Below are 25,983 nucleotides of genomic sequence, written 5' to 3'. Positions count from 1 at the left end.
TTTCGGAAGTTAACTTGGTATAAGAGTATGAAAAGCCTCTGTTGCTCTAGTTCTAAGGAAATGCTCTCCTTTTTTTCTAATAAAGCTTTCCACAGAAGACAAACTCTGTACACAATAAACAAGGTAAGTATAGGACAGAATTACTGTAATTTATTAACTCTCAAAAAAGTTATTTACTCTGACGTGTAAGAGAAACTTACTTTATGAATGTTAAATGTATTTCAAAGTGCTGATCTGTTGAGATTCCATAAAACAAGCCTCAAAATGCAAGTCATTTGAGCCCACTACGAGTAAAGAGCTGAAGCAGCATTTCCAAAGAGACTAGGGCAAAGAACAAAACTAACTACAAATCGGCAGAAAAGAAACAAAACATAATCAAGTGTTAATAATTCACCATTTAGTTTTACTGCTCCTAAAACCAAAATAAGTAAACAAGACAACTATCATCTACTTACATTCACATGTGTTTTCACAATCTCTACATTGTTTGAAATGTTCAGCGTACATCAGTGTGGGTAGAAATATCAAAGGTTATAGGGGCTTTTTCTTAGATTGGAACATTAATGTTAATGTGTAAATTTAGATTTTGTTGTTTGGCTTTCTCTCTGTCTGCATTATAATCTCTTAAAGGAAGAACACAGGAGTTAGTTTATTAACTATTATGAGGTGTTTACATTTTATATTTCCATCATGTATTTTATTTGTATGTTTGTTTATTTCCTGAGCACACTGTAGTGAGTATTTATGCAAATTCTGAAAGGGAAAAACTAGAACTTTGGGGAAGGCCAAAAATAACAGGGAGACGTTCTATTGTCATGTGAAAAAATATTGGGCTTTGAGACAGAAAACCTGAGTCCCGGCCTAGTTCTGCTCCTAGATAGCTGCAGAATCTTAATCAAGTTGTTTAAACTCTCTTTCCTTTACTGCTGCAATGGGAATGTCAATATCTAACCCACCCTATCTTACAAAACAAATGTATAAATAAACTGAGAGGACATATACAGAAGTACATTGTAAATTAAACTACTCTGTAATTGTAATGATTTACTCTTGTTGTACTCCTTCAAACGACATGGTAATTACTAGTACATAGTATTTCCAGTACTTGAACATATTTGACTTTCTGGATTGAGCATGAAATCAAATCAGATTTGGCTCAGAGTCATTTCTCCAAAAGGATGTAATCATTAGTATTCTGGATAGTTTCCCCCAACAAGAGCCTCTCTTGAGTAGCACATTCCAGTGGAGAGTCTCACTGCAAAAACCATTGTCATCGAGTCAATTCCGGCTCATAGCGACCCTATAGGACAGAGTAGAACTGCCCCATAGGGTTTCCGAGGAGCAGCTGGTAGATTTGAACTACCAGCCTCTCTGGTTAGCAGCTGAGCTCTTAACCACTGCACTACCAGGGCTCCAGCAATTAAATTATACATGTCTATAGAAACTTATAATGTGGTTAGTATATACGGTATGTCCCAAGACATTTTCAGGCATTACAAAGACTAGAAAATTACCAACAGTTGCTTTTCCTTTAGTATTTATGCAAAAAGTGAGGAAGATTCCTAAGAAAGTTGACAGAATGACCAAAAACTTCATGATAAAAAAATTAAAACATGTTTAAAAGTAGCTTTTTATGTCCCAATGATCATTTATTTGGTCCTTGTGTTTCTAAAGCATTCTGAAAAAAAGAATGTTGGTTCAAGAGGAGGCTTCTGAGGCTGTGGCTGCAGCTATTTGTAAAGAAGAGATTCAATTTACTCAGATGATGAAAACTACCAGTTTTCAAATGCGGGTGGAAATAGAAGTATTGAATAATAACGTGTACATGTATGGGCCACTTCTTTATTTTTTATATTTTTTTGGAATTAAAAATATTTAAACTATTTTTATTATTACAAATAATCATGAACTCACCATTAGATGTCAGGGAAGGAAAAGGAAAATTTTTGTATGAATATGATGTTGATTTATAATTGTATTTAGATGTACTGACCATGTGAGGGAGTTAGAAGTTAGGGTAAACAGCTGTATCTCTCGTTGATCTTTGCATATTTTAATCCAAATATGGTAAGGGCAGGGCTAAAGGAAGGAGTGTCCATATAATAAACAGAGCACAGAACTTGTAACAGAGTTAAGATATACTCAAGGGAACTTTGCACTTTGGTTAAACATTCTTTTTGATTTAAACTTCTAAACTTTTCTTCAGAAATTAAGTTTAATTTGATCTCCTCTCTTCTGAATTGCAGAAATCAGATAAAACTACTTGGTAAAATGACCTCTTGTCACATTGCCGAAGAGCCTGTAAAAAAGATTGCTATCTTTGGAGGAACCCATGGAAATGAGCTAACAGGAGTATTTCTAGTTAAGCACTGGCTAGAGGATGGTGCTGAGATTCAGAGAGTGGGGCTGGAGGTAAAACCATTTATTACCAACCCGAGAGCAGTGAAGAAGTGTTCCAGATATATTGACTGTGACCTGAATCGAGTTTTTGACCTTGAAAATCTTGGGTAAGACTGTTTTATGTTGCATGTGCGTGTGTGTGTGAGAAAAGTGGTGTGTGTGAGAGGGCACATGTATACATACGCATATTATAAATATTCATGTTCATCCATGTAGTTGCTATTATAAGATCGATTTCACTTTTAATTACACAAGTATCTAAACTAGACATTCATATGCTCTTTTACAATCTCTCTTAAATGCCGGACTATTCTTAACTGATTTTCTGTTTAAGTGTATTCTACACAGACTGAGGTAATAAATAACAAGTGCTTTATTTTTAAACCATGTCTTTAAGGAAACACATTTAATAATCCTTTGCATTAAAAATAGTGTGTGGCCACTCTGCCTGTGTAAGTTTGTTAGCTTTCTAGATCATTCATTACTATTTTTTCGAGCAACAATGTTTATGACAGTACATAAAGTTTTTGTTTAGAAAAACATAATGTTTCGATTATAATTTGTTGAATGAAAAAGTGAGTAAATGCCCATCATCAGGTAACATCAGACTGCTCTGTCATGTGAAGATGTACTTACCTTCAGGGGTGTATTGCCATAATGGAAATAACCGGAGGCAAAGGCACTTCACCTGGACTATCTGACTTTAAGTTACAGCCAATGTATACTACATTGCATACAATGTATGTAATAGTAACATTCTAGGTACGCCCTTGTTAAGTTTTTTTGCTTGTTTATATCATAATAGCTACCACTGTAAATAGACATATATGCCTCTAAGTATCTGCTTTTTACCACTTCATTCTTTAATTTCTCTAAAAATATTATTAAACAGCAACTCTTTCCAGGGCACTGTGCCAGGGACAAAGCTACCGAAGAGATAGTTTCTGCCCTCAAGGAGTTTGTAGACTACTAGCTAAGATGTAACACGTGCACAGAAACAACTAATGCAGCACTACTTTATTATTCTTTTTCTGATAATGCTAATTTGAATGTAGAGAATTGCTTAGCTTTGATCTCACTACAAATCAAAAGATAGTTACTATACCTTTAGTACAAATATGCCTTGTTTTATGGAATGGATACTTTCCAGGGCAGTTATACAGTGATCATACTTTGGATACCAAATTACATTTTAACTAGCATAAAGTTTAATTTCAGAAATGCCTTATTTTCATGACTGAGGTTATGTCATTAATGTTTATCTATTCATCAAAAGTAGCTGTTACAAAAAAAAAAAAAAAACTTTGCTGTCTAGTTGATTCTGGTTCATAGCGACCCTATAGGATGGAGTACAACTGACCCATAGGGTTTCCAAGGCTGTAAATCTTTATAGAAACAGACTGCCACATCTTTCTCTTGCGGAGCAGCTGGTGGGTTCAAACCACTGACATTTTGGTTAGCAGCTGAGTGCTCTAACCACTGCGCAATCAAAGAAACAAATAAAAACCCATTGCCTTCAAGTCGATTCCAACTCGTAGCGACCGTCTAGGATAGAATGGAACTGCTCCGTAGGGTTTCCAAGAAGTGGCTGGTGAATTCGAACTGCTAGCCTTTTGGATAGCAGCCAAGCTCTTAACCACTGCTCTACCAGGGCTCCTAAAATAGCTGTTAACTAACTCTTAAATTACAAGTAAGAATTGTTGAAGAATAACTTTGGCATGTTAACTTTCCAAATAACTCTGGACTAGAGTGAGTTTTATTATGACCACCCAATGGCATGCAGCTCAGTGAGAGCGGTCTTTTAAATTCATTTTCAGCTTTTTGCCCTTAACACTATCCAGACGCTAAACAGCTCTCTCTCAGGATGGTTAAGAAAATTTATGAAATAGATAAACTACCTTCTCCTGTTCTCCCTCCCCCAAACTTGCCCCTTCTCCTGTATTCCCCATCTCAGTAATGGCACCATTACTCACCAAATCCCTTATGGAACTCATCTTAGAACCTTCCCAGTTGTTTATCCTCCATGTCTAGTTGGTCATTAAGTCCTCTCAATTATTCGCTGCAAGTATTTCTCAAATCCAGTCTTCTTCTCCATTTCTACTAAACCAAGAAAACCAAACCAGTTGCTGTTGAATCGGTTCTGACTCATGGCAACCCATGTACGTCAGAATAAAACTGTGCTCCATAGGGTTTTCAATTGCAGATTTTTTTTCTTTTTCGGAAGCAAGTTACCAGGCCCTTCTTCCAAGGTGTCTCTGGGTGGAAGAACCATTAACCTTTTGGTTAGCAGCAAAGCGCCTTAACCATTTGCACCACCCAGGGACTCCCCATTTCCACTGGCTTAGTTTATTTCTTCTGTGGACAGTTAGAGTAGCATCCTAAAGAATCTCTCTGCATCCAGCCTTACTCCAATCATTTCTCCATCCATCCTCCATATGGTAGCCATAGGGATCATCTAACATGCAAATTTTTTTATGTCTATCCCTTGCTGAAAATTGTTCAAAAGTCTCCTATCAAAATAAATCTAAGCAACTTACTACAGCTGATAGAGTCCTTCAGGATATTGCCCCTGCCTACTCTTCTAGCCTTATCCCTTGGGAGTCTTCCAGTGGGACCTGGACTCCAAGCATGAAAACTTGAAGTTTCCATTATCTTTTAAGACTTCAAGCCTTGACTCTGAACAACTGGATGGGTAGTGATGCTGTTTACTAACATGCAGAAGAATGATGTAGAAGCAATTGGTTCAGAGCAGGGGACTACATAGGGTTATTTAATGAGCTAACTTTTAAAATGCATATATATTCATTAGGAATTGTGTTTGGCTGTGTATAACAGAAACCCCAAAACAATGACTCAAACAAATAATGGTTTCTTTTTCACAAGTAGTAATTCCAGAGGTAGGCAGTCCAGGGCTAGGGCAGCGGCTCAATGATTTCATCAATGCCATAGGCTCCACCCATCTTCCCACTGCACCATCCTTAGCATTCAGCTTTTGTCCTCACGGTTTTTGCCTCATAGTCATAAAGTATCTGCACAACCTTCTTGATTACAGGTGCAATCTGTAGATTCCTTGAAATTACTAGCAAAAATAGTTATAGAATAGAAATAGATGGAATTACAGGAAAATGAGGTAGAGTGGCTTAATGAATAAAAATAAAGTTAAATCATAATCATGTAAAACAAAAAAAAATGTATCTTAACCATATGGGGTGGAGGTGGGGTAGGGGTAGATACTGAGAATTCAATAAAAACTATAAACTTCTGTCCCAGAAAAAAAAAATATGCAAATATCTATGAAATTTTGCAGTTTTGGAGAGTTTACAGACTCTTGTCTATAAAGTTTGTCCCTGGACCACTGGTGGTTCCTGGACCTCAATTAATAATCCCTAACTGGAGGATGTAAGCACCTAAGTTTGACTATTTTTATGCACTAGAGTTAGCTAGAGTGCAAAAAAAAAGTTAATTTGATGGCCTAGCCCCATAATAAATAGCCCAGTGCACCATAATTAAGTGCTCGGAAACTGTTTATTCAATTGTACAAGGCTGCAATAAAATGATGAATTCTGTTTGAAATGTTCTACCTTGTGACCAGCCACATCAACAAACTATTATTTTGCCAAAATGCCAATGCAACATTAGTTATAAGGAATCAAATGAAGAAAAAATGGAATTTTTTATTTATAAAGTTTTCAGATGTTTTCACCTCTCTCACAGATATTTCATATTAAAAGTTTGGCAGCTGGTTCCTTGTACACTGTGTTTTCATTGCATATTTATGTTATCTCAGCCACAGATGTTTTTAATCTTTTTCTTTCTACTAATAACAGCAAAAATAGGTCGGAGGATTTGCCCTATGAAGTAAGAAGGGCTCAAGAAATAAATAATTTATTTGGTCCAAAAGATAGTGAAGATGCTTACGACATTATTTTTGACCTTCACAACACTACATCTAATATGGGGTGCACTCTTATTCTTGAAGATTCCACGAATGACTTTTTAATTCAGATGTTTCATTATATTAAGGTAATGTTAATGTTATTAATTTATAAGTTAGCATGTAAGTCAATTAGAGATGTGAAACAACTAGAAAAGGGTCAAGAGGGAGGGCTCAAGAGAGATGGGGTTCTGCTGCACAGCCAAGCTTGGGAGAGAGGGAGTGATATCAGAGTATAGAGGGAGCAGTGACGGTCAGGAGAAAGGAGAGGGAATAAGTAAAAGAATAAATACAATGAATAAAAGAATAAAACACTTGTAGATTCTTGTGTCCATAAAATTACAAATCTTTATCCAGACAACTACCAAATCATGGGCTATATGGTAAAAACAAGTAAAATTTATATCAAAACTTAAAAATTTATGGTTGAAGTAGTTCAATTTTAGGAAGCTCATGAAATAGTCATTTAAAGTTGACTAAAGCCCAGTGATAAAAAGGTTGGCTGCTTTTAGTCCTGCCCTTGCCCCCATTTTATTCAGATACCCCAACACACAGCTGATCTTTCAGTACTTCATATAGTTAATCATTTTAAGACTCAGAAATCTACAAAATGGAAAATTCAGCAATCCAGAGCATAGTCTGTAGCCAGAGAAAAATTGCTAGACAATAACAACCAAGAAAAAACACAAATAATGAACTGTATGTTTACTTCTGTATAATGGCTATCCACCTTCCTGAGAGGCAGTGTGACTTAGTGGAAAGAATCTATCCTGTAGCTAGGAGGACCTGAGTTCTAATGCTCATTTTCTCATTCACTAACCTTGGACAAGATACTCAACTCCCAAAATCTTGCTTTCCTCCTTTTATAAAATTAGCATAATAACAATACCCCATAAGGCTGTTAAAAGCCTTAAATGATGCAAAGTATTTAAACATTTAGCCCAATACCTAGCAGATTGTAAAGGTTGCCTATTATTTTTGTTTCTCTTGGTTTTTGACAATAGCTAGATAGCAGTTCTTGTAGGAGATCATCATGAAGCTATTCTTTGTTAATAATTGAAGGGATAGCTGAATGCTTTGGTTGCCAGATGCAGAAAAGTAGCAAGGTTATCAAAACTGAGAGGTCTAGCTTGAATTCTCATTCAAATAAGGGGAGGAGGTCACTCAGCATCTGTAGAGGGCTGACCACAGGGGTAGAAACAGAATTCTTTAAGAGACCAATAATAAGCTAAATAGTAAATGTAACCAGTAATAAAAATAAAAATAACCAAATCCATTTAGAAGGGAAATTTATTTCACATTCTTTAATCATGGTTCTGGAGAATTGCTTAATGTACAGTTTACCCAGAAAGCTATGTATAATTTGATTTTATATGTAATTAATTTATGTTTTCAAAGGTATAACAATAACATTGAGTTTTAGAGTACATTTCATAAAGCTGTTTTACTAATCTTAGTTGATAAAGTAAAACATATTGAAAGCATTATTGAGTCTGTAGCTGCAAAGAGAACAAAGTATATGGTCTTTACATAATAAGAAAGATGTTTTAAATTCTTTTCAGACTTCTTTGGCTCCATTACCCTGCTATGTTTATCTTATTGAGCATCCATCCCTCAAATATGCAACCACTCGTTCTGTAGCCAAATATCCTGTTGGTAAGTCATATTTCCCATTGTCATAGCTGAATAAAATACGTCCTATCTGAAACTCCAGGAAAATTATTTTTAAAGAATGTTTATAGCTACCTTGCATATTAGTATGGGTTGTAACTTTCAAGTAATAAGCATATTAACCCCAGGCAGGCAAACGTTCTAACTACACTAAATTTCATCAATTTTATTGAGCAATGTTTTGTTTTTGTTCAAATTGTTTCCTTTGCTATAATACTCAGTGCTTCTAAATTAGTCTAGTAGAATTCTTCTAATCCTCAAGGTCCAGTTCAAATGTCACCTTCTATAGATCCTTCCCTAACTACATTCCAGAATCATTTACTCCACAAATTTCTTTAAACAGTTGGTGGACCAGGCCTAGTCCTCAGAAAACCCTTTGAGGCAAAGGGAATATCATCTACAATGGCCCCCAAGCTCCTGGTTGATTACATGTCATTCTTGCTACACTGTAATCTCCATTTATCATAGAATTCTCTGTCCCTTACCCCTTCTGCAGCCTAATAATGTGCATTTGATAAGTATTAGTTGTAATTTCCAGTGAGTACACAATTAAAACTTATAAATGATTGTTAATCACAGTTTTAATCACACATCCCACATAGATATATACAAATATTCCCTGTCATATGGTTCCTATAGCTATGACTATATATAAAATATTAGTCATCTAACTTTGGTAATACATATATACATTCATGAGCTTATTCAGAGTAGTTGGGTTTGATTGGGCCAGAAAGGCATTGGATCTGTTTCTCCAAAGTACTTGTTGTCCCAGAGGACTATGATCTTTAGGTCTTCCCCAGGCTGCTTTCTGGCTCTCTCCTTGTCAAGGACTGTAAAGAATCTGAGATTTTAACCTACCTGCAAGCTAATAAGTTAGTTTGCCACTGTTTTGTGGATGCTGGTAGAAGACACAAGACTCCTAGGTCAGAGACAAGTAATAGTTTATTAACATCAGCAGTAGCAGAGTGTCATCATTTGTGCTGGCTTTCGAGCACCAATTCCACAAGGTATGTGAAAAGGGCCAGATAACACCTACACACATCAGGGGCACTTCAGGGGCAAAGACTGAGCTAAGGGAACTTGAATCTTCTACAATGGCCAGTAGACACACTTGCCGTTTGCTCCTTGAAGGACACCATCTCTATCTTCCAAGGCTGTTGACTATACAAACATTCTTGAAAAAGAGACGGTAATGTGGAAGACTTGAGCAAGCAAGCATAGATAAGTGCTTTAGAGAAAGAGTCATTTTATAGCTATAAGGATGGATGCTTGACAGCCACAGGAGGTAGGCCTGATAGTGCAGACATAGTTGTGTTGAGGTAAGAAGAAGTGAATACAATTTTTTTTTTTCTACACCACTCGTCTGTCATTTTGTGCTATGGTGGCTTGTGTGTTGCTGTGATGCTGAAAGCTATGCCACCAGTATTTCAAATACCAACAGGGTCACCCGTTGTGGACAGGTTTCAGCGGAGCTTCCAGACTAAGACAGACTAGGAAGAAGGACCTGACAGTCTACTTTTGAAAAAATTGGCCAGTGAGAACCTTATGAATAGCAGTAGAACATTGTCTGATATATTGCCAGAAGATGAGCTCCTCAGGTTGGAAGGCACTCAAAAGACAACTGGGGAAGAGCTGCCTCCTCAAAGTAGAGTCAGCCTTAGTGAAGTGGATGGAACAAAGCTTTTGGGATCTTCATTTGCTGATGTGGCATGACCCAAAATGAGAAAAAACAGCTGCAAACATCCATTAATAATCGCAGTATGGAATGTACAAAGTATAAATCTAGGAAAATTGGAAGTCATCAAAAATGAAATGGAACACATAAAGATAGATATCCTAGGCATTAGTGAGCTGAAATGGACTGGTATTGGTCATTTTGAATCAAACAATCATATGGTCTACTATGCTGGGAATAATAAAGAGGAATGACACTGCATTCATCGTCAGAAAGACATTTCAGGATCTATCCTGAAGTACTACGATGTCAGTGATAGGATACTATCCATACGCCTACAAGGAGGATCAGTTAATACAACTATTATTCAAATTTATGCACCAACCACTAAGGCCAAAGATGAAGAAATTGAAGATTTTTACCAAATTCTGCAGTCTGAAATCAATCAGACATGCAATCAAGATGCATTCATAATCACTGGTGATTGAAATGAGAAAGTTGGAAACAAAAAAGAAGGATCAGTATTTGGAAAATATGGCCTTGGTGATAGAAGCAACGCTGGAGAGCACACGATAGAATTTTGCAAGACCGACAACTTCTTCATTGCAGATAACCTTTTTTCGACAATGTAAAAGGTGACTACACACGTGGACCTCGCCAGATGGAATACACAGGAATCAAACCAGCTACATCTGTGGAAAGAGATGATGGAGAAGCTCAATATCATCAGTCAGAACAAGGCCAGGGACCGACTTTGGAACAGGCAGACAATCAATTGCTCATATGCAAGATCAAGTTGAAGCTGAAGAAAATTAGAGCAATCCTCAAGGGCCAAAATATGACCTTGAGAGTATCCCACCGGAATTTAGAGACCATCTCAAGAACAGATTTGACACATTGAATACTAACGACTGAAGATCAGAGGAGTTGTGGGTTGACATCAAGGACATCATACATGAAGAAAGCAAAAGGTCATTAAAAAGACAGGAAAGAAAGAAAAGACCAAATGGATGTCAGAAGAGACTCTGAAACCTGCTCTTGAACGTCAAGTAGCTAAAGTAAATGAAAGAAATGATGAAGTCAAAGAGCTGAACAGAAGATTTCAAAGGGCAGCTCGAGAAGACAAAGTAAAGTATTATAATAGAATGTGAAAAGACCTGGAGATAGAAAACCAAAAGGGAAGAATACACTCAGCATTTCTCAAGCTGAAAGAACTGAAGAAAAAAATTCAAACCTTAAGTTGCAATTTTGAAGGATTCTGTGTGCAAAATATTAAACGATGCAGGAAGCATCAAAAGAAGATGGAAGGAATACACAGAGTCACTGTGCCAAAAAGAATTAATCAACATTCAATCATTTCAAAGGGTAGCATGTGATCAAGAACTGATGGTTCTGGAGGAAGAAGTCCAAGCTGCACTGAAGGGATTGGCGAAAACAAGGCTCCAGGAATTGACAGAATACCAAGTGAGATGTTTCCAAAAAAAAACAGATGCGGCACTGGAGGTACTTATACATCTATGCCAAGAAATTTGGAAGACAGTTACCTGGCCAACTGACTGGGAGAGATCCATATTTGTGGCCATTCCAAAGAAAGGTGATCCAAACGAATGCAGAAATTATCGAACAATATCATTAATTTTACACAAGTAAAATTTTGCTGAAGATCATTCAGAAGCAGTTGCAGCAGTACTTCAACAGGGAACTGCCAGAAATTCAAGACAGATTCAAAAGAGAACATGGAATGAGGGATATCATTGCTGGTGTTAGAGATATCATTGCTGACAGCAGGAAATACCAGAAAGATGTTTATCTGTGTTTTATTGGCTATGCAAAGCCATTCGACTGTGTGGATCATAACAAATTATGGATAACGTTGCAAAAAAATAGGAATTCCAGACGCTTAATTGTGCCAAGAGGCAGTCATTCAAATAGAACAAGGGGATACTCTGTAGTTTAAAATCAGAAAATATGTGCATCAGAGCTGTATCCTTTTACCATACTTATTCAATCTGTATGCTGAGCAAACAATCCAAGAAGCTGGAGTATATGAAGAAGAATGGGGCATCAGATTGGAGGAAGACTCATTAACAACCTGCGATATGCAGATGACACAATCTTGCTTGCTGAAAGTGAAGAGGACTTGAAGCACTTACTGATGAAGATCCAAGACTACATTTTGGTATGGATTGCACCTCAACATAAAGAGAACAAAAATACTCACAACTGGACCAATGAGCAACATCATGATAAATGGAGAAAAGCTTGCTGTTGTCAAGGATTTCATTTTACTTGGATCCACAATCAATGCCCATGGAAGCAGCAGTTAAGAAATCAAATGACGTATTGCAAAAGACCCCTTTAAAGTCCTGAATAGCAAAGATACCACTTTGAGGATTTACGTGCACTTGACCCAAGCCATGGTGTTTTCAGTCACCTCATATGCGTGCAAAAGCTGAACAATGAATAAGGAAGACCAAAGAAGAATTAATGCTTTTAAATTATGGTGTTGGCAAAGAATATTGAATATACCATGCTCTGCCAGAAGAACAAACAATCTGTCTTGGAAGAAGTACAACCAGATTTCTCCTTAGAATCAAGGATGGCGAGACTTCGTCTCACATACTTTGGCCATGTTATCAGGATGGACCAATCCCTGGTGAAGGACGTCATGCTTGTTAAAGTAGAAGATCATCGAAAAAGAGGAAGACCCTCAAGGAGATGGATTAACACAGTGGCTGCAACAATGGGCTTAAGCATAACAAAGACTGTGAGGATGGCGCAGGACTGGGCAGTGTTTTGTTCTGTTGTACATATGTTTGCTATGAATTGGAACCAACTCGACAGCACCTAACAACAACAACAGAAAATTAAAACCATTGCAGTATTGTGTAAAGATGAGTTGTTATGTTAAGGGCAAGAATGTTGCTCTAGGGTGGCATGGATTGTTATATTGACTTAAATCCATGGCTCATCCAGTCTAGTTTTCTATGACTAATTAAATGTCCTTCTTCGTGTTAAACCTGTCTATGACAATTTCGCTTTATGGTCACTTACTATTTTGTCAGGATAGATTTGTCTACCCCTTTTTCTGTATTAGGAGCCCTGGTGGTTAAAGCACTTGGCTGCTAACCAAAAGGTCAGTGATTCGAACCCACCAGCCACTCCAAGGGAGAAAGATGCAGTAGTCTGCTTATGTAAAGATTTACAGCCTTGGCAGTTCTACTCTGTGCTATAGGGTTGCTATGAGTTGGAATCAACTCAACAGCAGTGGTTTGGTTTACTATGTTTTTAAGTATTTTGACAATGTTGAATAAAATTTAAGGAAGAAAGACACCAATATCTTACAGCAATTACACAACTCTGATGTTTTTCCATGTTCTCTCCCAGTCTTTATTCACTATGCATATAATTTGTACATGGAAATATTGTGCTTCATATTTTACCTAACATTATGTTTTAAACATTTTCCATGATGCTATAGGCTCTACCTTTTTAATAATTTTTAATGATAGGTTTCTAGATCTTCATATATTAAAATGCTCAATTTTACAATATATTCTAATACTTATATAAATTGACAGTTTCCCCTTCTGTACGTAGGTATAGAAGTTGGTCCCCAGCCTCAAGGAGTTCTGAGAGCTGATATTTTGGATCAAATGAGAAAAATGATTAAACATGCTCTTGATTTTATACATCATTTCAATGAAGGTAAGTAGTGGGTGGGAATTTTTCCTTGTTAGTTCATATATATATAAATGTATAAACAGATCAGAAAAGGGAGATGACATGAGCACACATAATGACTTAAGCCCTAAACACTGAAATAGCAATTAGAACCTAGGTCAAATTTGCCATGCTCATGATCTTAGATGACTTTTAAAATTTGTATTTGCTTCAGCTATTCCTCAATGACCAGAGTAGACATCTTCAAGAAAAGCAGATACCAGCTAATGCTCCCCAAGTCAAATCCTTATTTTCCTATTAATCTCAATTTTGAAAAGCAAAGAAAGACTTAAAAAATATAAATGTCTAATAAATACATAAAAAGGTATTGAACATCACTAGTAATTAGAGAAATGCAAGTTAAAATGAAAAACCATTTTCCCACATTAGACTGGGAAGATATTAAAATTTAATAATATTAAATGTGGGTGATGATGTAGGAAAAGAGGATACACTTATTCTCTGCTGATGAAAATGCAAATTGATATAGACGCTTTGCTTTACTGTGTGCCATCAAGTCGATTCTGACTCATAATAACTCTATATGACAGGATAGAACTGCCCCATAGGGTTTCCTAGGCTGTAATCTTCACAAGAGCAGATCACCAGGTCTTTTCTCCCGCGGATCGGCTGGTGGGTTCAAACTGCCAACCTTTTGGTTAGCAGCCAAGCCCTTAACCATTGTGCCACCAGGGCTCCTTAAAGACAATTTAGAGAGTACTCCTATAGTATTCACATTTAAAAATGCACAAATCCTATGACCCAGAAATTCCACATCTCAGAGAAACACAAGCACATGCACAATCAATGTGTTGTATACAAGGATAGTTATTGTAGCATTATTTGTAACAGAAAAACAATGGAAACCCCTAAATATCCATCAGTTGGGGAACAGCTAAATAAACAAACATGAAACTATCTTCAAAACATATTATTAATTGGTTCCTGACAGAGCAGGAGAAAAGTGGGGTGCAGAACTCAAATTCTAGTAAAAAGTACAGACTTAATGGTTTGACTGAGACTGGAGGAACCCCAGAAGACGTGGCCCCCGGACTCTCTGTTAACCCAGAACTAAAACCATTCCCAAAGCCAACTCTTCAGACAAAGATTAGACTGGACTAGAAGACATAAAATGATACTCGTGAAGAGTGTGCTTCTTAGTTCAAGTAGATACTTGAGACTAAATGGGCAGCTCCTGTCCGGAGGCAAGATGAGAAGGCAAAAAGGGACAGGAGCTGGTTGAACGGACACGGGAAATCAGGGGTGGAAAAGAGGAGTGTGCTGACATATTATAGGGATAGCAACTGGCGTCACATAATGATGTGTGTATAAATTTTTGTATGAGAAACTAACTTGAGCTGTAAACTTTCACTTAGAGCATAATAAAAAAAATTCTAAAAATAAAAAAATTGTTAATTGAAAGAAAGCAATTTGCAAAATAAAACTTATGCTATAGCTATTAGTTTTTAAATAATTATTGTTTGAAGAATACTAGGACATATATACATACAGTATGTTAATACATTAAAAAAATTTTAGAAGAAAACACATCAGACTTGTAACAGTGATTACTCGGAAGGTGAAGAATAAGCCAGGCTAATTTTATTTTAATTATTTTCAAGAAGAATGCATTCATAGATTTGTGTAATTAAAATTTAGACACACAAAAATCAGTTGGATCCTCTATACTAACAAGGAGGATTCTGAAAAGGAAATCCAGAAAACAATACCAGTAATAATAGCTCCCAAAAGGATAAAATACTAGGAATAAACCTAACCAGGGATGTTAAAAACTTATACTAGGAAAACTATAAAAATGGTACTGCAAGAAACTGAAAGAGATCCACATAAGCAGAAAAACACTCCATGGTCATGGATTGAAAGAATTAATACTGTGAAAATGTCAATACTATCCAAAGTGATCTATAAATATGATGCAATCCTGATCCAAATCCCAACAGCATTCTTTAATGAAATGGAAAACTAATCTCCAACTTTATATGGAAAGGAAATAGCTAAATCAATATTGAAGAAGAACAAAGTAGGAGGCCTCACACTTCCTGATCTCAAAACTTACACACAGCCATGATAATCAAAACATCCAGGTACTGGTTCAATGACAGACACATAGAACAGTGGAATAGAATTGAGAACCCAGAAGTAAATCCATCCATCTAGGGTAGCTGATCTTTGATGAAGACTTGAAGTCAAGTCAATGGGGAAGAAACAGTCTGTTTAACAAATGATGCAGGCAAAACTGGATATCCATTTGCAGAAAAATGAAACAGGATCCATACCTCATACCATGCACAAAAAGTAACTCAAAATGGATCAAAGACCTAAGCATTAAAGCTAAAATTATAAAGTTCCTGGAAGATAACATAGGGACAAAACTAGGGGACTTGATTTTCGGCATAAATAGTCTATCAAACACAACTAAGATGCATGAATGACAAAAGATAAATTAGATAACTGGGACCTCCTAAAAATTAAATACTTATGCTCATCAAAAGACTTTACCAAGAGAGTAAAAAGAGAACCTACAGACTGGGGAAAAAAATCTATGGCAATGACATATCTGATAAGATTCTAATCTCTATATGGGGAACTTCAACAACTCAACAACAAAAAGATAAATAATCCAATCAAAAAATGGGCAGAAGACATGAACAGACACTTCACCAAAGAGGAAATTCAGGCAGCCAATAAATATATGAAAAGATGCTAGAGATCATTAGCCATTAGAGAGATGCAAATCAAAACTACAATGAAATAGTATCTCACCCCTGCAAAAATGGCAGTGATTAAAAAAAAAAAAAAACAGAAAACAACAAATGCTGGCAGGTTGTGAGGGGATCAAAACTCTTATACACTGCTAGTGGGAGTGTAAAATGGTACAACCACTATGGAAAACAGTATGGTGCTCCTTCAAAAAGCTAGAAATAGAAAGACCTATGATCCTATGATCCAGCAATCCCACTCCTAGGTATATTCGCTAAGGATATAAGAGCAGTGACACAAATATACATATTCACACCTATGTTCGTTGCTACATTATTCACAATAGCAAAAAGATGGAAACAACCTAAGCACCCATAAATGGATGTATGGATTAACAAACTGTGGTACATACATACAATGGAATACCATGAAACTATAAAGAATAATGAGGAGTTCGCAAAACATCTTTTAATATAGATTAATGTAGAGGGCATTATACTAAGTGAGGTAAGTCAATCACAAAAAAACAAATACTGTATGGTCCCACTATTTTAAAAAAATCAAGAATAGATATGCACACAAAAAGCAAAGTGCTTTAATGTTTACCAGGGATGAGAGGGAGAAGAAGGAGGAATCACTTTCTAGGTACTAGACACTTGACACTTTTGGTGATGGGAAAGACAAGATCAAATATGGATGAAGTCAGCACAACTACACCAAGGTAAATAAAGACACTAAGAAGTACATGAGAAAAAGAGACAATTTTGGTAAATGCTACAACATATACAATTTTGCAACAACAGTAAAAACAACAAAAAATATATGTGCTGTTATATGGGTAGTTATATATATGTACAGAAAGGCAAACACTAGCAAATGCATATGCATGTATAGGTATATCTGTAGGCATATATATATATATACACACACACACACTTTTGTGTGTGCTGCATATATACCCACATAAATAACAAACCGCATAGGACGCACGGTTATGGAGGCTTCTTAGACATATCCAAACAAATTCCAAGATTGGTTTACTGGGTTAGAAGGCTTGGGACCATAGTCTCAGGGGACAACTTAGTCAATTGACATAACATAGTTCACGAAGATAATGTTCTACATCCTAGACTGGTGAGTAGCGTTCAGGGTCTTAAATCTTGCTAGCAGCCATGTAAGATACAGCTATTGGTCTCTACCTGTATAAAGCAAAAGAGAATGAAGGAAATCAAAGGCTGAAAGAAACTAGTCCACAGGACTAATAGCCCACAAGAACCACAGCCTCCTCTAACCTGAGACCAGAAGAACTAGATGGTCTAGTTCAACTACCATTACTGACCATCTGACCAGGGACACAATAGAAGGTCTCAGATAGACTTGGACAAAAATGTAGAACAAAACTCGAATCGCTAAAAAAAAAAAAAGTCAGACCTACTGGACCAATAGAGACTAGAGGAACCCCTGAGCCTATCACCCTAAGATAACTTTGAACTTGAATTTGAAGCTACTTCTGCAGGTTACCTTTCAGCCAAATAATAGATTGGCTTATAAAATAAACAATATCACTAATAAGTAATGTGCTCCCTTAAACAATTAACTATATGAGAGCAAATGGTCAACATTTACCCGAAAGCAAAGATGAGAAGGCAAGGAGGGGAAGGGAAGCTAGATCGATGGAACAGAACAAACAGAATGGAAGTAATGAGAATGTTGACACATTGTGAGAATTGTAACCGATGTCATGAAACAATTTGTATAAAAAATTGTAAATGGAAACCTAATATGCTGTGTAAACTTTCACCTAAAGCACAATAAAATGTTACTTTAAAAAACCTAATGAAGAATTTTTAAAAAGTTAATTATCAATAAAATTAAGGAGACACTCTGTGTAAATAATTATTCCAAGATGCTGAATTGAAATTGTTGTTGAGGAATGGGTAATTATACCGACAAAGCTGGTGTATAGGTCAGTGTCTGCGTGAACCTTAACCTCAGATTGTGCACCCTACTGCGATCATGGGAATTTCTTCTGTGCTTGGTGATCCTTTGACTCCAAAATCATGAAAACTAAAAATTAGCTCTCCACCACCTTTGTCTGAGAATAGGTTCTACTGTTTCTAGTGGAACTGGTATTGGGAAGGCCATACCATATTCAAAAGAAACCCTTTAAACAGTAGTAAGTATATAAAGTTACAATATATTAAGAAACAATACACTCTAGAAGGCCACAAACCTGAGTAGAGAAACTTGGTTTTCAAGTCATTTCTCACAGATTCCCACCACAAGCGTGGGGAATAGTAGCTCTAGGACACCCTACCACTACCACTTCTGCTTCAACCAGGGCAGTTCTTCTGTTTTCTTGCTCTTCCATGTAATGTTTCATTTAAGCAAAGGATTCTTCAATTCAAACATTTTAAACTGCTATTAATTTAGAGGCTTGATTGACTATCCATTTTGGTGTATTTGCAACTGAGCACCATTACCCAAAGAATGCTAACAAAAATAACAAAACCACCTGGAGAAAGGTCTCCAGAAACGTGCAGAAGGACTCCATCCTTGACTCTGTACTAGTCAAAATTGTTATCAGTGACTTGGATAAGAACATATGTGACATGTTTATATAAGTGATAGATGGCAGAAAGCTAGTAGGAAAATCTCCTGGTTGAAATGATGGATCCAAATATCTTGACAGTCATTAACAGTTGTCTAAAATAAATGTTTACAGTTAAATACATCAGAGACAAAGTTCTGCTCTTGTGTTTAAAAATCTCAGAATGAGGAAGGTGATCATCTTTTCTGAATAAATTCTGGAGAACTGTGAATAAATTATGAATTTATACTTCAGGAGGGACATCTGTCAAGTAGAGCTGAGCCATAGGAGAGAGTTGAGAATGGTGAGGGGTTTGAAAACCATAATAAGAATAATCCCTAAGATGTATGTAGAACTTCACAGTTTACAAAGTATCTTCACATACCTTCTCATTTACTGACCACATATGAAAAGTAATTGATAAAGCTAAGTACAGTTTTATTTCAGGATTTCAGAAGTGCTATATGGAAAAGCAATTAGACATACTTTCCATGACCCAGGGGGCAGAATAGAATGAGTAGAATAAAGTTACCTGCAGACACAAATTTCCAGTTAACAAAGCTGATGAACAATGGAATGGACCACACTTTGTGAGGTCGTTGAAACAGGAGTAAGATGACCACTTGGCCAGAACGATATGGAGATTAATCAAGCATTAGATGAGAGTTAGGCTTTCTAGACTTCCTTCCAACTCTGAGATTCTAAGTAGAAAAACATACTCCTTTGTGTTCTACCACTTTTTCCTTTCTTCCCAATGGACCTTCTGGTTTAAAGAGATAAAATCAGTAAACTTCCCATCTTCATCTTGGAAGGTATGGTAGCTTGCAAAAATGGCCCCAAATTCTTCCCCTGTTGACATCCATACACTTTGCAATGCGATGTTTCAGATCTGTCAGGAGTGGAGTATTTCCTTCCCCATCCCCTGAATCTGAGTTGGCCATGTGACTTGCTTTGTGCCACAAGAAGAGGCTTGAAAAGCACTTGCACATGGGGGCTTTTTCTCCTTGCTCTTGGGACCCTGTACCACAACCATGTGAATAAGTCCAGGCTAGCCTGCCAGAAGATGAGAGGCTATGAAGCACAGAACTCAGACACCCTAGCCAATAGCATACAGCTCCAGCTGACTGCCTGTCAAATGCCAGACATGAGATTCAGGCCATCCTAGGTTATCCAGCCTCCAGCCAACCTGCCAGCTCACAGCAAATGCATGAGCAAGCAAAGTAGAAATCAGCCAAGCCAGCCCAGACCAGAGGAACTGTCCACCCAACCCACAGGATCTTGAGCTACATTAAAGAGTTGTTTTAAGCCACTAAGTCCTAAACCAGTATGTTATGCAGCAAAAGCTAATTGATACAAAAGGTGTAAAGGAGTATCCCCATCCCAACTCTGACTGAGCTTTCTGCTCTAAGGCCAAAGGGTTGGGGCCATAACACACTGTAGGACCCATGTTGGAAGAAAGTTCAACCCGTTTGCACAACAATTGCCTGGTATAAATGTAAACTACTCCTTTGCCAAGTTTCCGAGTGTTGGGTTGTTTAGTGTCGCTGCATCTTTGGAGGTTGGGCTCCACTGTTGGCAGACTGCCTGCATCCCAAGATCTCACTGCTCAGGAGCAGTCCAGGTGTTTGATGTACCTGGTTAAAGAGAAAGAGCACTATGCTGATGTCACCTAACGTGCCGGAAATCCCCCCGAAAATATGCAATCATAGAATGCCAAAACTGGAAGGGCCTTAATTCAAAACCTTCCTTTGACAGATAAAGAAAGCAAGCCTCAAGAAGTTAGGCATCTTGCTCAAGATCACACAGCTAGGAGCTTAGAACCCAGGTGACGTGATACACAGTCCTATGCCCTTTTTCTCCCACACTGTCTTTTTCAATTGTTTTCTGCCTCTGTCCATTGGCATATTTGTCAGCAATTACTGATAGAAATAATTTAACATCTTCTGGCTTAGGGTTGTTTATGAACATTCCTAATTAAATGTGGTGTGTTCTCCCTGTAACTGTCTATCTTCTTTTTTTTTTTTTTGGTGGGGGTTGGGGGGGAGGTGGATCTTGTTTCCTTAAAGTATAAACTACTCCTTTTTCAAGAGATTTTTGTTGTTGTTGTTTCTATTTATACTTTTTTTTTCTGGTTTGTTTTGTTTTTGACCATAGGAAAAGAATTTCCTTCCTGTGCGATTGAGGTCTATAAAATAATGGAGAAAGTTGATTATCCCAGGAATGAAAGTGGAGAAATTGCTGCTATTATCCATCCTAATCTGCAGGTAACATTTGCCATTTCTTTAAAATAATGAAAATAATGATGCCCTAGCTTTGAATAAAACTTTACAGCTCATAAAGCATTGTACATACATCAGCTCATTTGATGTTCTCGAACACACTAGTGTTTTCAGACTGTTGAGTGAAAATTTTCAGACCTTCACTCAATAAATATTTATTGAGTATAACCTGTGCTGGGCTCTAGGGGTACATCAGTGAACTTGGTCTATACTCCCATGGAACTTATAACCTACATATGCTAAAGGCTAAACTATGGTCTAGAAAGGAAGATAAACAACCAAGCGCTGTAACAGAATAACGAGGTAGGGGGAGGGAGTGGTAAAACAAGGCCTCTCAGAGAAGGTGAAATTCCTACCCAAGTACAATGGGTAGGAATTATTATACCTATTTTAATATAAGGAAACTGAGATCCAGAAGGTAGATCCTTCCCACAGTCATATAGCTATCAATGGCAGACCCAGAACTAAGGGTCTTTGCAGTTGACCACATTACTGTTACCTCCCTGTGATCACCACAGAATAAGTTAGAGCAAAAAAATCAGAACTTCTTTCTTTGGAAGGTTTTCTGCCCATTCTCTAACTCTCCTCGGAACTTCAAAAACCCTTGCCTGGTTTGATTACCTCATTTCCTATTGGCAAGGTAAAGGAGGAAGAATCCCTGTCTCTTGGGAGAGTGTAGGAGGTTTAAATCTGGAAAAGGCAAAGGGAAAATCAGGGAGGAAAGATTCCAGAAAGCTAAACAACACTTCACATTTCCCAATGTCACAATCTCATTTATTTTGATTCTGTCATCTAGACACTTTGTTATTTGTCCCAGATTTGCATCAGCAGCAGTTTGAATAAGGATGTCAATACTATTACAGGCCATTACCAAGCGTGCTCTTAGCAGCTGGGGATGGTAATCATACCTTCATCCTGGCTTGTCCCAACAAGTCCTTGTGGAGCTGCCCCATGGTCTACCTTCAGGGTCTGTTCTTTCCAGGTGAGATCCTTGCTTCTTAAATTCATCAACTTTCATGAAGCCACAGGGTACCCCTCCTCTAGAGGCCCTTACCAGACACTATCATTCATCATATTCACACCATCCTGTGACCTTAGGGCTTGCTGTGTTTGTTGCAATCCCCTTTCAGAAGAGTAAGAGTGAATGTAGCCAAAGGAGGAGGCAGAAACAGTAGGGTTGGGGATCACTTTCTGGAGGACTGCTTGTCATTAGGGCCCATTTCAATATGAGCCATCCAGAGGCTTGAAAAGAAGTTGTGGGAGCTTCTGCAGCTCTGCCTATCAGTCTGCAGCATTGTAGTCAAGCTGTTTTCTTGTACAAAATACATGCCAAGCACAATGTGGGAAGACATACAAGAAACTATGGCACAATCCTCAAGTAGATAAAATCCGTATGTTATATACACATGTGGAATAGACCTAGGTACTTAATAACGTCCTGCTCAACAAGACACAATGGTGAGCAAGTCCTGCTTTGTGCTTAGTGGAATCCAGGTGCAATCCTGGAGAAGGAGCCTTAGGCAATATTTTAAAGACAGGGAAGATGAAGATGGCAGGCTGGGGGGGGGGGCGGTGAGAAAGGAGGAAAACACTATAGGTGACAAAAATAACAAGTACAAGAAACAGGCCAATGTGACAGTGTCATAACAGGCTACACCACTTGGGATTTTTTGAGTTTTGTATTCCTCAAAGAATTTCAATTTGGTCAGATCACTCATATGCCTCTTAACACATCCTGTGACCTAAGGCTTCATGAATGTTGGTGAATTTAAGGACCAAGCATCCCAGTTCGAGAGAAGAGATCCCGAAGGTGGACCATCGGGCAGCTCCACAAGGACTTGTTGGGACAAGCCAGTGCAAAGGCCCTGAGGCTGGAGCAAACTTGGTGTGTTTGAGGAACAGTAGGAAGACTCATGTCAATGGAGAGCAGGGAATGAGCAGAGAGGACAGTAGACCCTGGCGCCAGGGACTCAGGCAGGGACCAGGTGAAGAGTCTAGATTTTGTTCTAAAAGTGATAGTTCTCAATCAGGGATCTTCATTGGAATTATCTGCGGAATTTTCCCCCAAAATACCTGGCATCTATCCCAAACCTACTAAATCAGTGCTTCTCAAATTCAGGCTACGTAAGAATCACCTGAGGAGTTTTTACAATATACTGATTCCCTGGTCCCCATCCCCAGAAATTCTGGATTAATTCAACAACATGAAGATAGATTATCAGTGTTGTTGTGTTATTGTGTTATTGTTTTAAGTTTGCCAAATATTTTTCATGAGGCTCAAGTTTGGGAAGCACTGCACTTCATCAGAATCTTTGTGAATGGGGCCCAGTCATGTGTGTGTTGAAGAAGCTCCTTCAGTGATTCTGGGCACATTTCTTGACTGAAAACCACTGGTGCAGAACCCTAGTTCTCAACCAGGGCCTGCCCTTTAGAATCACCTGGGGAGTTTCAAAAAGAAAACAAAACAGTGAACAATAACTAGATGGTAGCATGAGAGAATTGGGGCAAGTGGGTGATGGAACTGTTCTGTATCTTGGTTATATGGTTCTATGACTCTGTGCTATGCATTTGTCAAAACTCATAGACCCGTACACCAAAATGAGTGAATTTTACTGTATGTAAATTTTAAAATAAATTTTAAAAATAAGGATGCCTGGGCCCCACCCTTAAGATTCTGATTGATTATCTGGATACAGTCAGCCCCTCCACCCATCTATATTTTTAAACACCACAGGTGATTACAGTGTGCAGCCAGGGTTGAGAAAATTCCTGCAATGCAGTGCTTCTCAAACTTAAAAGTTGTGCGTGTGAATCTCTGGAGGACTTGTTAATATGAAGATTTTGATTTAGTAGCTCTGCAGTGGGGATCTGCAGGTGATACTGATGCTACTGGGCAATGCAGACTCTCAGGCCCCCACCCCAGATCTATAGAATCAGAATCTGCATTCTCACAAAACCCCCAGATGATTTGTGAGTACATCAAAGTTTGAGAACTTTGCTAGGGTTCCTGTGGTCTGATAACACTGGTGTTTGAGGGCTAAAATCCCTGGTGCAGGGAAAACTCAATTGTTCTCATATGGTGAGAGGACATATATGGAAAGATCCACCCTATCTTAGACTTTCCCCAGCCCATCCCCACCCTCTGTCACCAGTTCTCATTAGAATAGAAACTCCTGTGTGCACAGACAATGTTACTCATTTTTATATTCCCAGTAGTAGAATGTCTGCACACAGAAGGCTCTTAATCAATATTTACTAAATTTTGCTGAACATAATTTAACTTCAGCTGGCAAGAAGTAGAATATAATGGGATGTACATTTAGTTTTGCCTTTTAATATTATAAATCTCTTTGGCAACATTCAAGGCAAACCTGGTATTGAAGCAAACTTTATGTGTCAATTATAAAAATTAAAAGAAGAACTCTTTAAAATGCTGCCAAAATTTCAGTTTACTCATATCACTCATGTACCTCTCAACACATCTCTCAAGTATATCTTTTTAAAAGACTAGAATGCTATAATTTGTTAGTTGTCTGGAGTCTGACATAAAATTTTTAAAGTCGGAGAAAAACCAAAGTAATTTATTTATCTTCATTGTTTCCTGAGAGGATCAAGACTGGAAACCATTGCACCCCGGTGACCCCGTGTTTTTAACTCTTGATGGAAAGACTATTCCACTGGATGGAGACTGTACGGTGTACCCAGTGTTCGTAAACGAGGCAGCATATTATGAGAAGAAAGAAGCTTTCACAAAGACAACCAAACTAACACTCAATGCAAAAAGTATTCGCTCCTCTTTACATTAGAAATCACTGTTACTCATTACACAGCATTCTGAAAAACCTCTGCTAGTCTGTAAGCTCCTTGAGGGCGGGATTGTGCCTTATTCAACTTCATGTCCATAGCACTTAGCCGAGTGCCTTGCACACAGTAGGCATTCAGGCAATATTTCCAGAATGAATGAATGAATAAATGAATGTTTTAAAGGTATCATATTTTATGTATGAAGCTTATCAATGAAGTATATTTCTATTTCTGTATTACTTTTTATATATTTTATCGAAGAGTTTAACATCGTTAATAAGCAGCTTTTAAGTTCAAAATATAAAATTAAAAAGATACTATATACAGAAAATTATTAACAAGCATAGACTTAAATGTATGTTTTCAAATAATGTATAAATGCTATTAGAAACTAATGGTTTCTAAAACTTGCTGGTTTTTATATTTAAATTAATGATAATATATTAAGTATCCAGTGTATAAACTTTAGCAACAGTTGTGATATCCTTAGGAAATTTTTTAAATGCTCTTTTGCAAATGAAATGTGAAAGTGAAATGGGGACTGATTGTAAAGATGACATCATGAATAAATCAAGAAAGTATGAAATGGTCCTTTATCCTCAGGAAGAAAACAGCCCACACACAGCACCCCTGCTCTGGCATGCTCAGTTGTGCTGCTGTGACCTCAGGAGCTGAAAGCCTCTTCCAGATATTTAGCACACCCCACTAACATGCCTCCAGAGAAGCTAATGTTCCTTTCCAACATGGTAAATTTCAAAAGGCATGTTCCTCATAGCTGTCACTTTACATTCTGAAAAAATGTAGTCACCCTTTTTCCCAGCCAAGGTGTGAGGAGCAAAAGGTGTGACTCCAGCAGCCACCAGCATAGGTGGTGAAGACAGAAATAGCAGACGGCCATGGACACTCGTGGAAAGGTGACTCAAATCTGTGTCTCTGGTTTACAGATCCATTCTCTCAAGAAACTCCCCCATGTCCTAAATGTACAAATCCTTCACCTCCCATGAGTCTTCTCCTCAGAGGTGCCCCAGCTGAATGTTACCTCCCTCCCTTTCCATCCCTTCTAGGACCCTTCCCTCCCTCCTTTCTTCCTTTCTTAGGCCACAGAAGCCAAGTAAAGGTTATTTTTATCCCACCATTTGGACCCCAAGGAGCCCATGTTTATGATTTCAAAATGTAACATTAT

At 37.7% G+C, this 25,983-nt stretch overlaps 1 protein-coding gene across 2 annotated transcripts; it reads left to right on the top strand.

The window, feature by feature from the left end:
• Nucleotides 1-25,127, top strand: ASPA (aspartoacylase). 2 transcript variants are annotated; one of them, XM_004376134.1, is made up of 7 exons: nt 1-123; nt 2,247-2,507; nt 6,228-6,423; nt 7,897-7,990; nt 13,284-13,391; nt 20,872-20,981; nt 24,605-25,127. In XM_004376134.1, exons 2-7 carry the CDS (start codon nt 2,272-2,274, stop codon nt 24,800-24,802), a joined length of 942 nt encoding a protein of 313 aa, XP_004376191.1. In that variant the 5' UTR covers nt 1-123; nt 2,247-2,271; the 3' UTR covers nt 24,803-25,127. The 2 variants fall into 2 exon arrangements, with proteins under 2 accessions (XP_004376191.1, XP_012410976.1); XM_012555522.2 differs by lacking the exon at nt 1-123 and having other exon boundaries at nt 2,186-2,507; nt 24,612-25,127.
• Nucleotides 25,128-25,983: the final 856 nt, after the last annotated feature.

This window comes from Trichechus manatus, unplaced genomic scaffold (assembly GCF_000243295.1).
Source record: "Trichechus manatus latirostris isolate Lorelei unplaced genomic scaffold, TriManLat1.0 scaffold00040, whole genome shotgun sequence".
In the NCBI taxonomy this organism is placed as follows: Eukaryota; Metazoa; Chordata; class Mammalia; order Sirenia; family Trichechidae; genus Trichechus; species Trichechus manatus.
The sequence above is the reverse complement of the archived record's forward strand: the minus strand, read 5'-3'. Positions and strand labels throughout refer to the sequence as shown.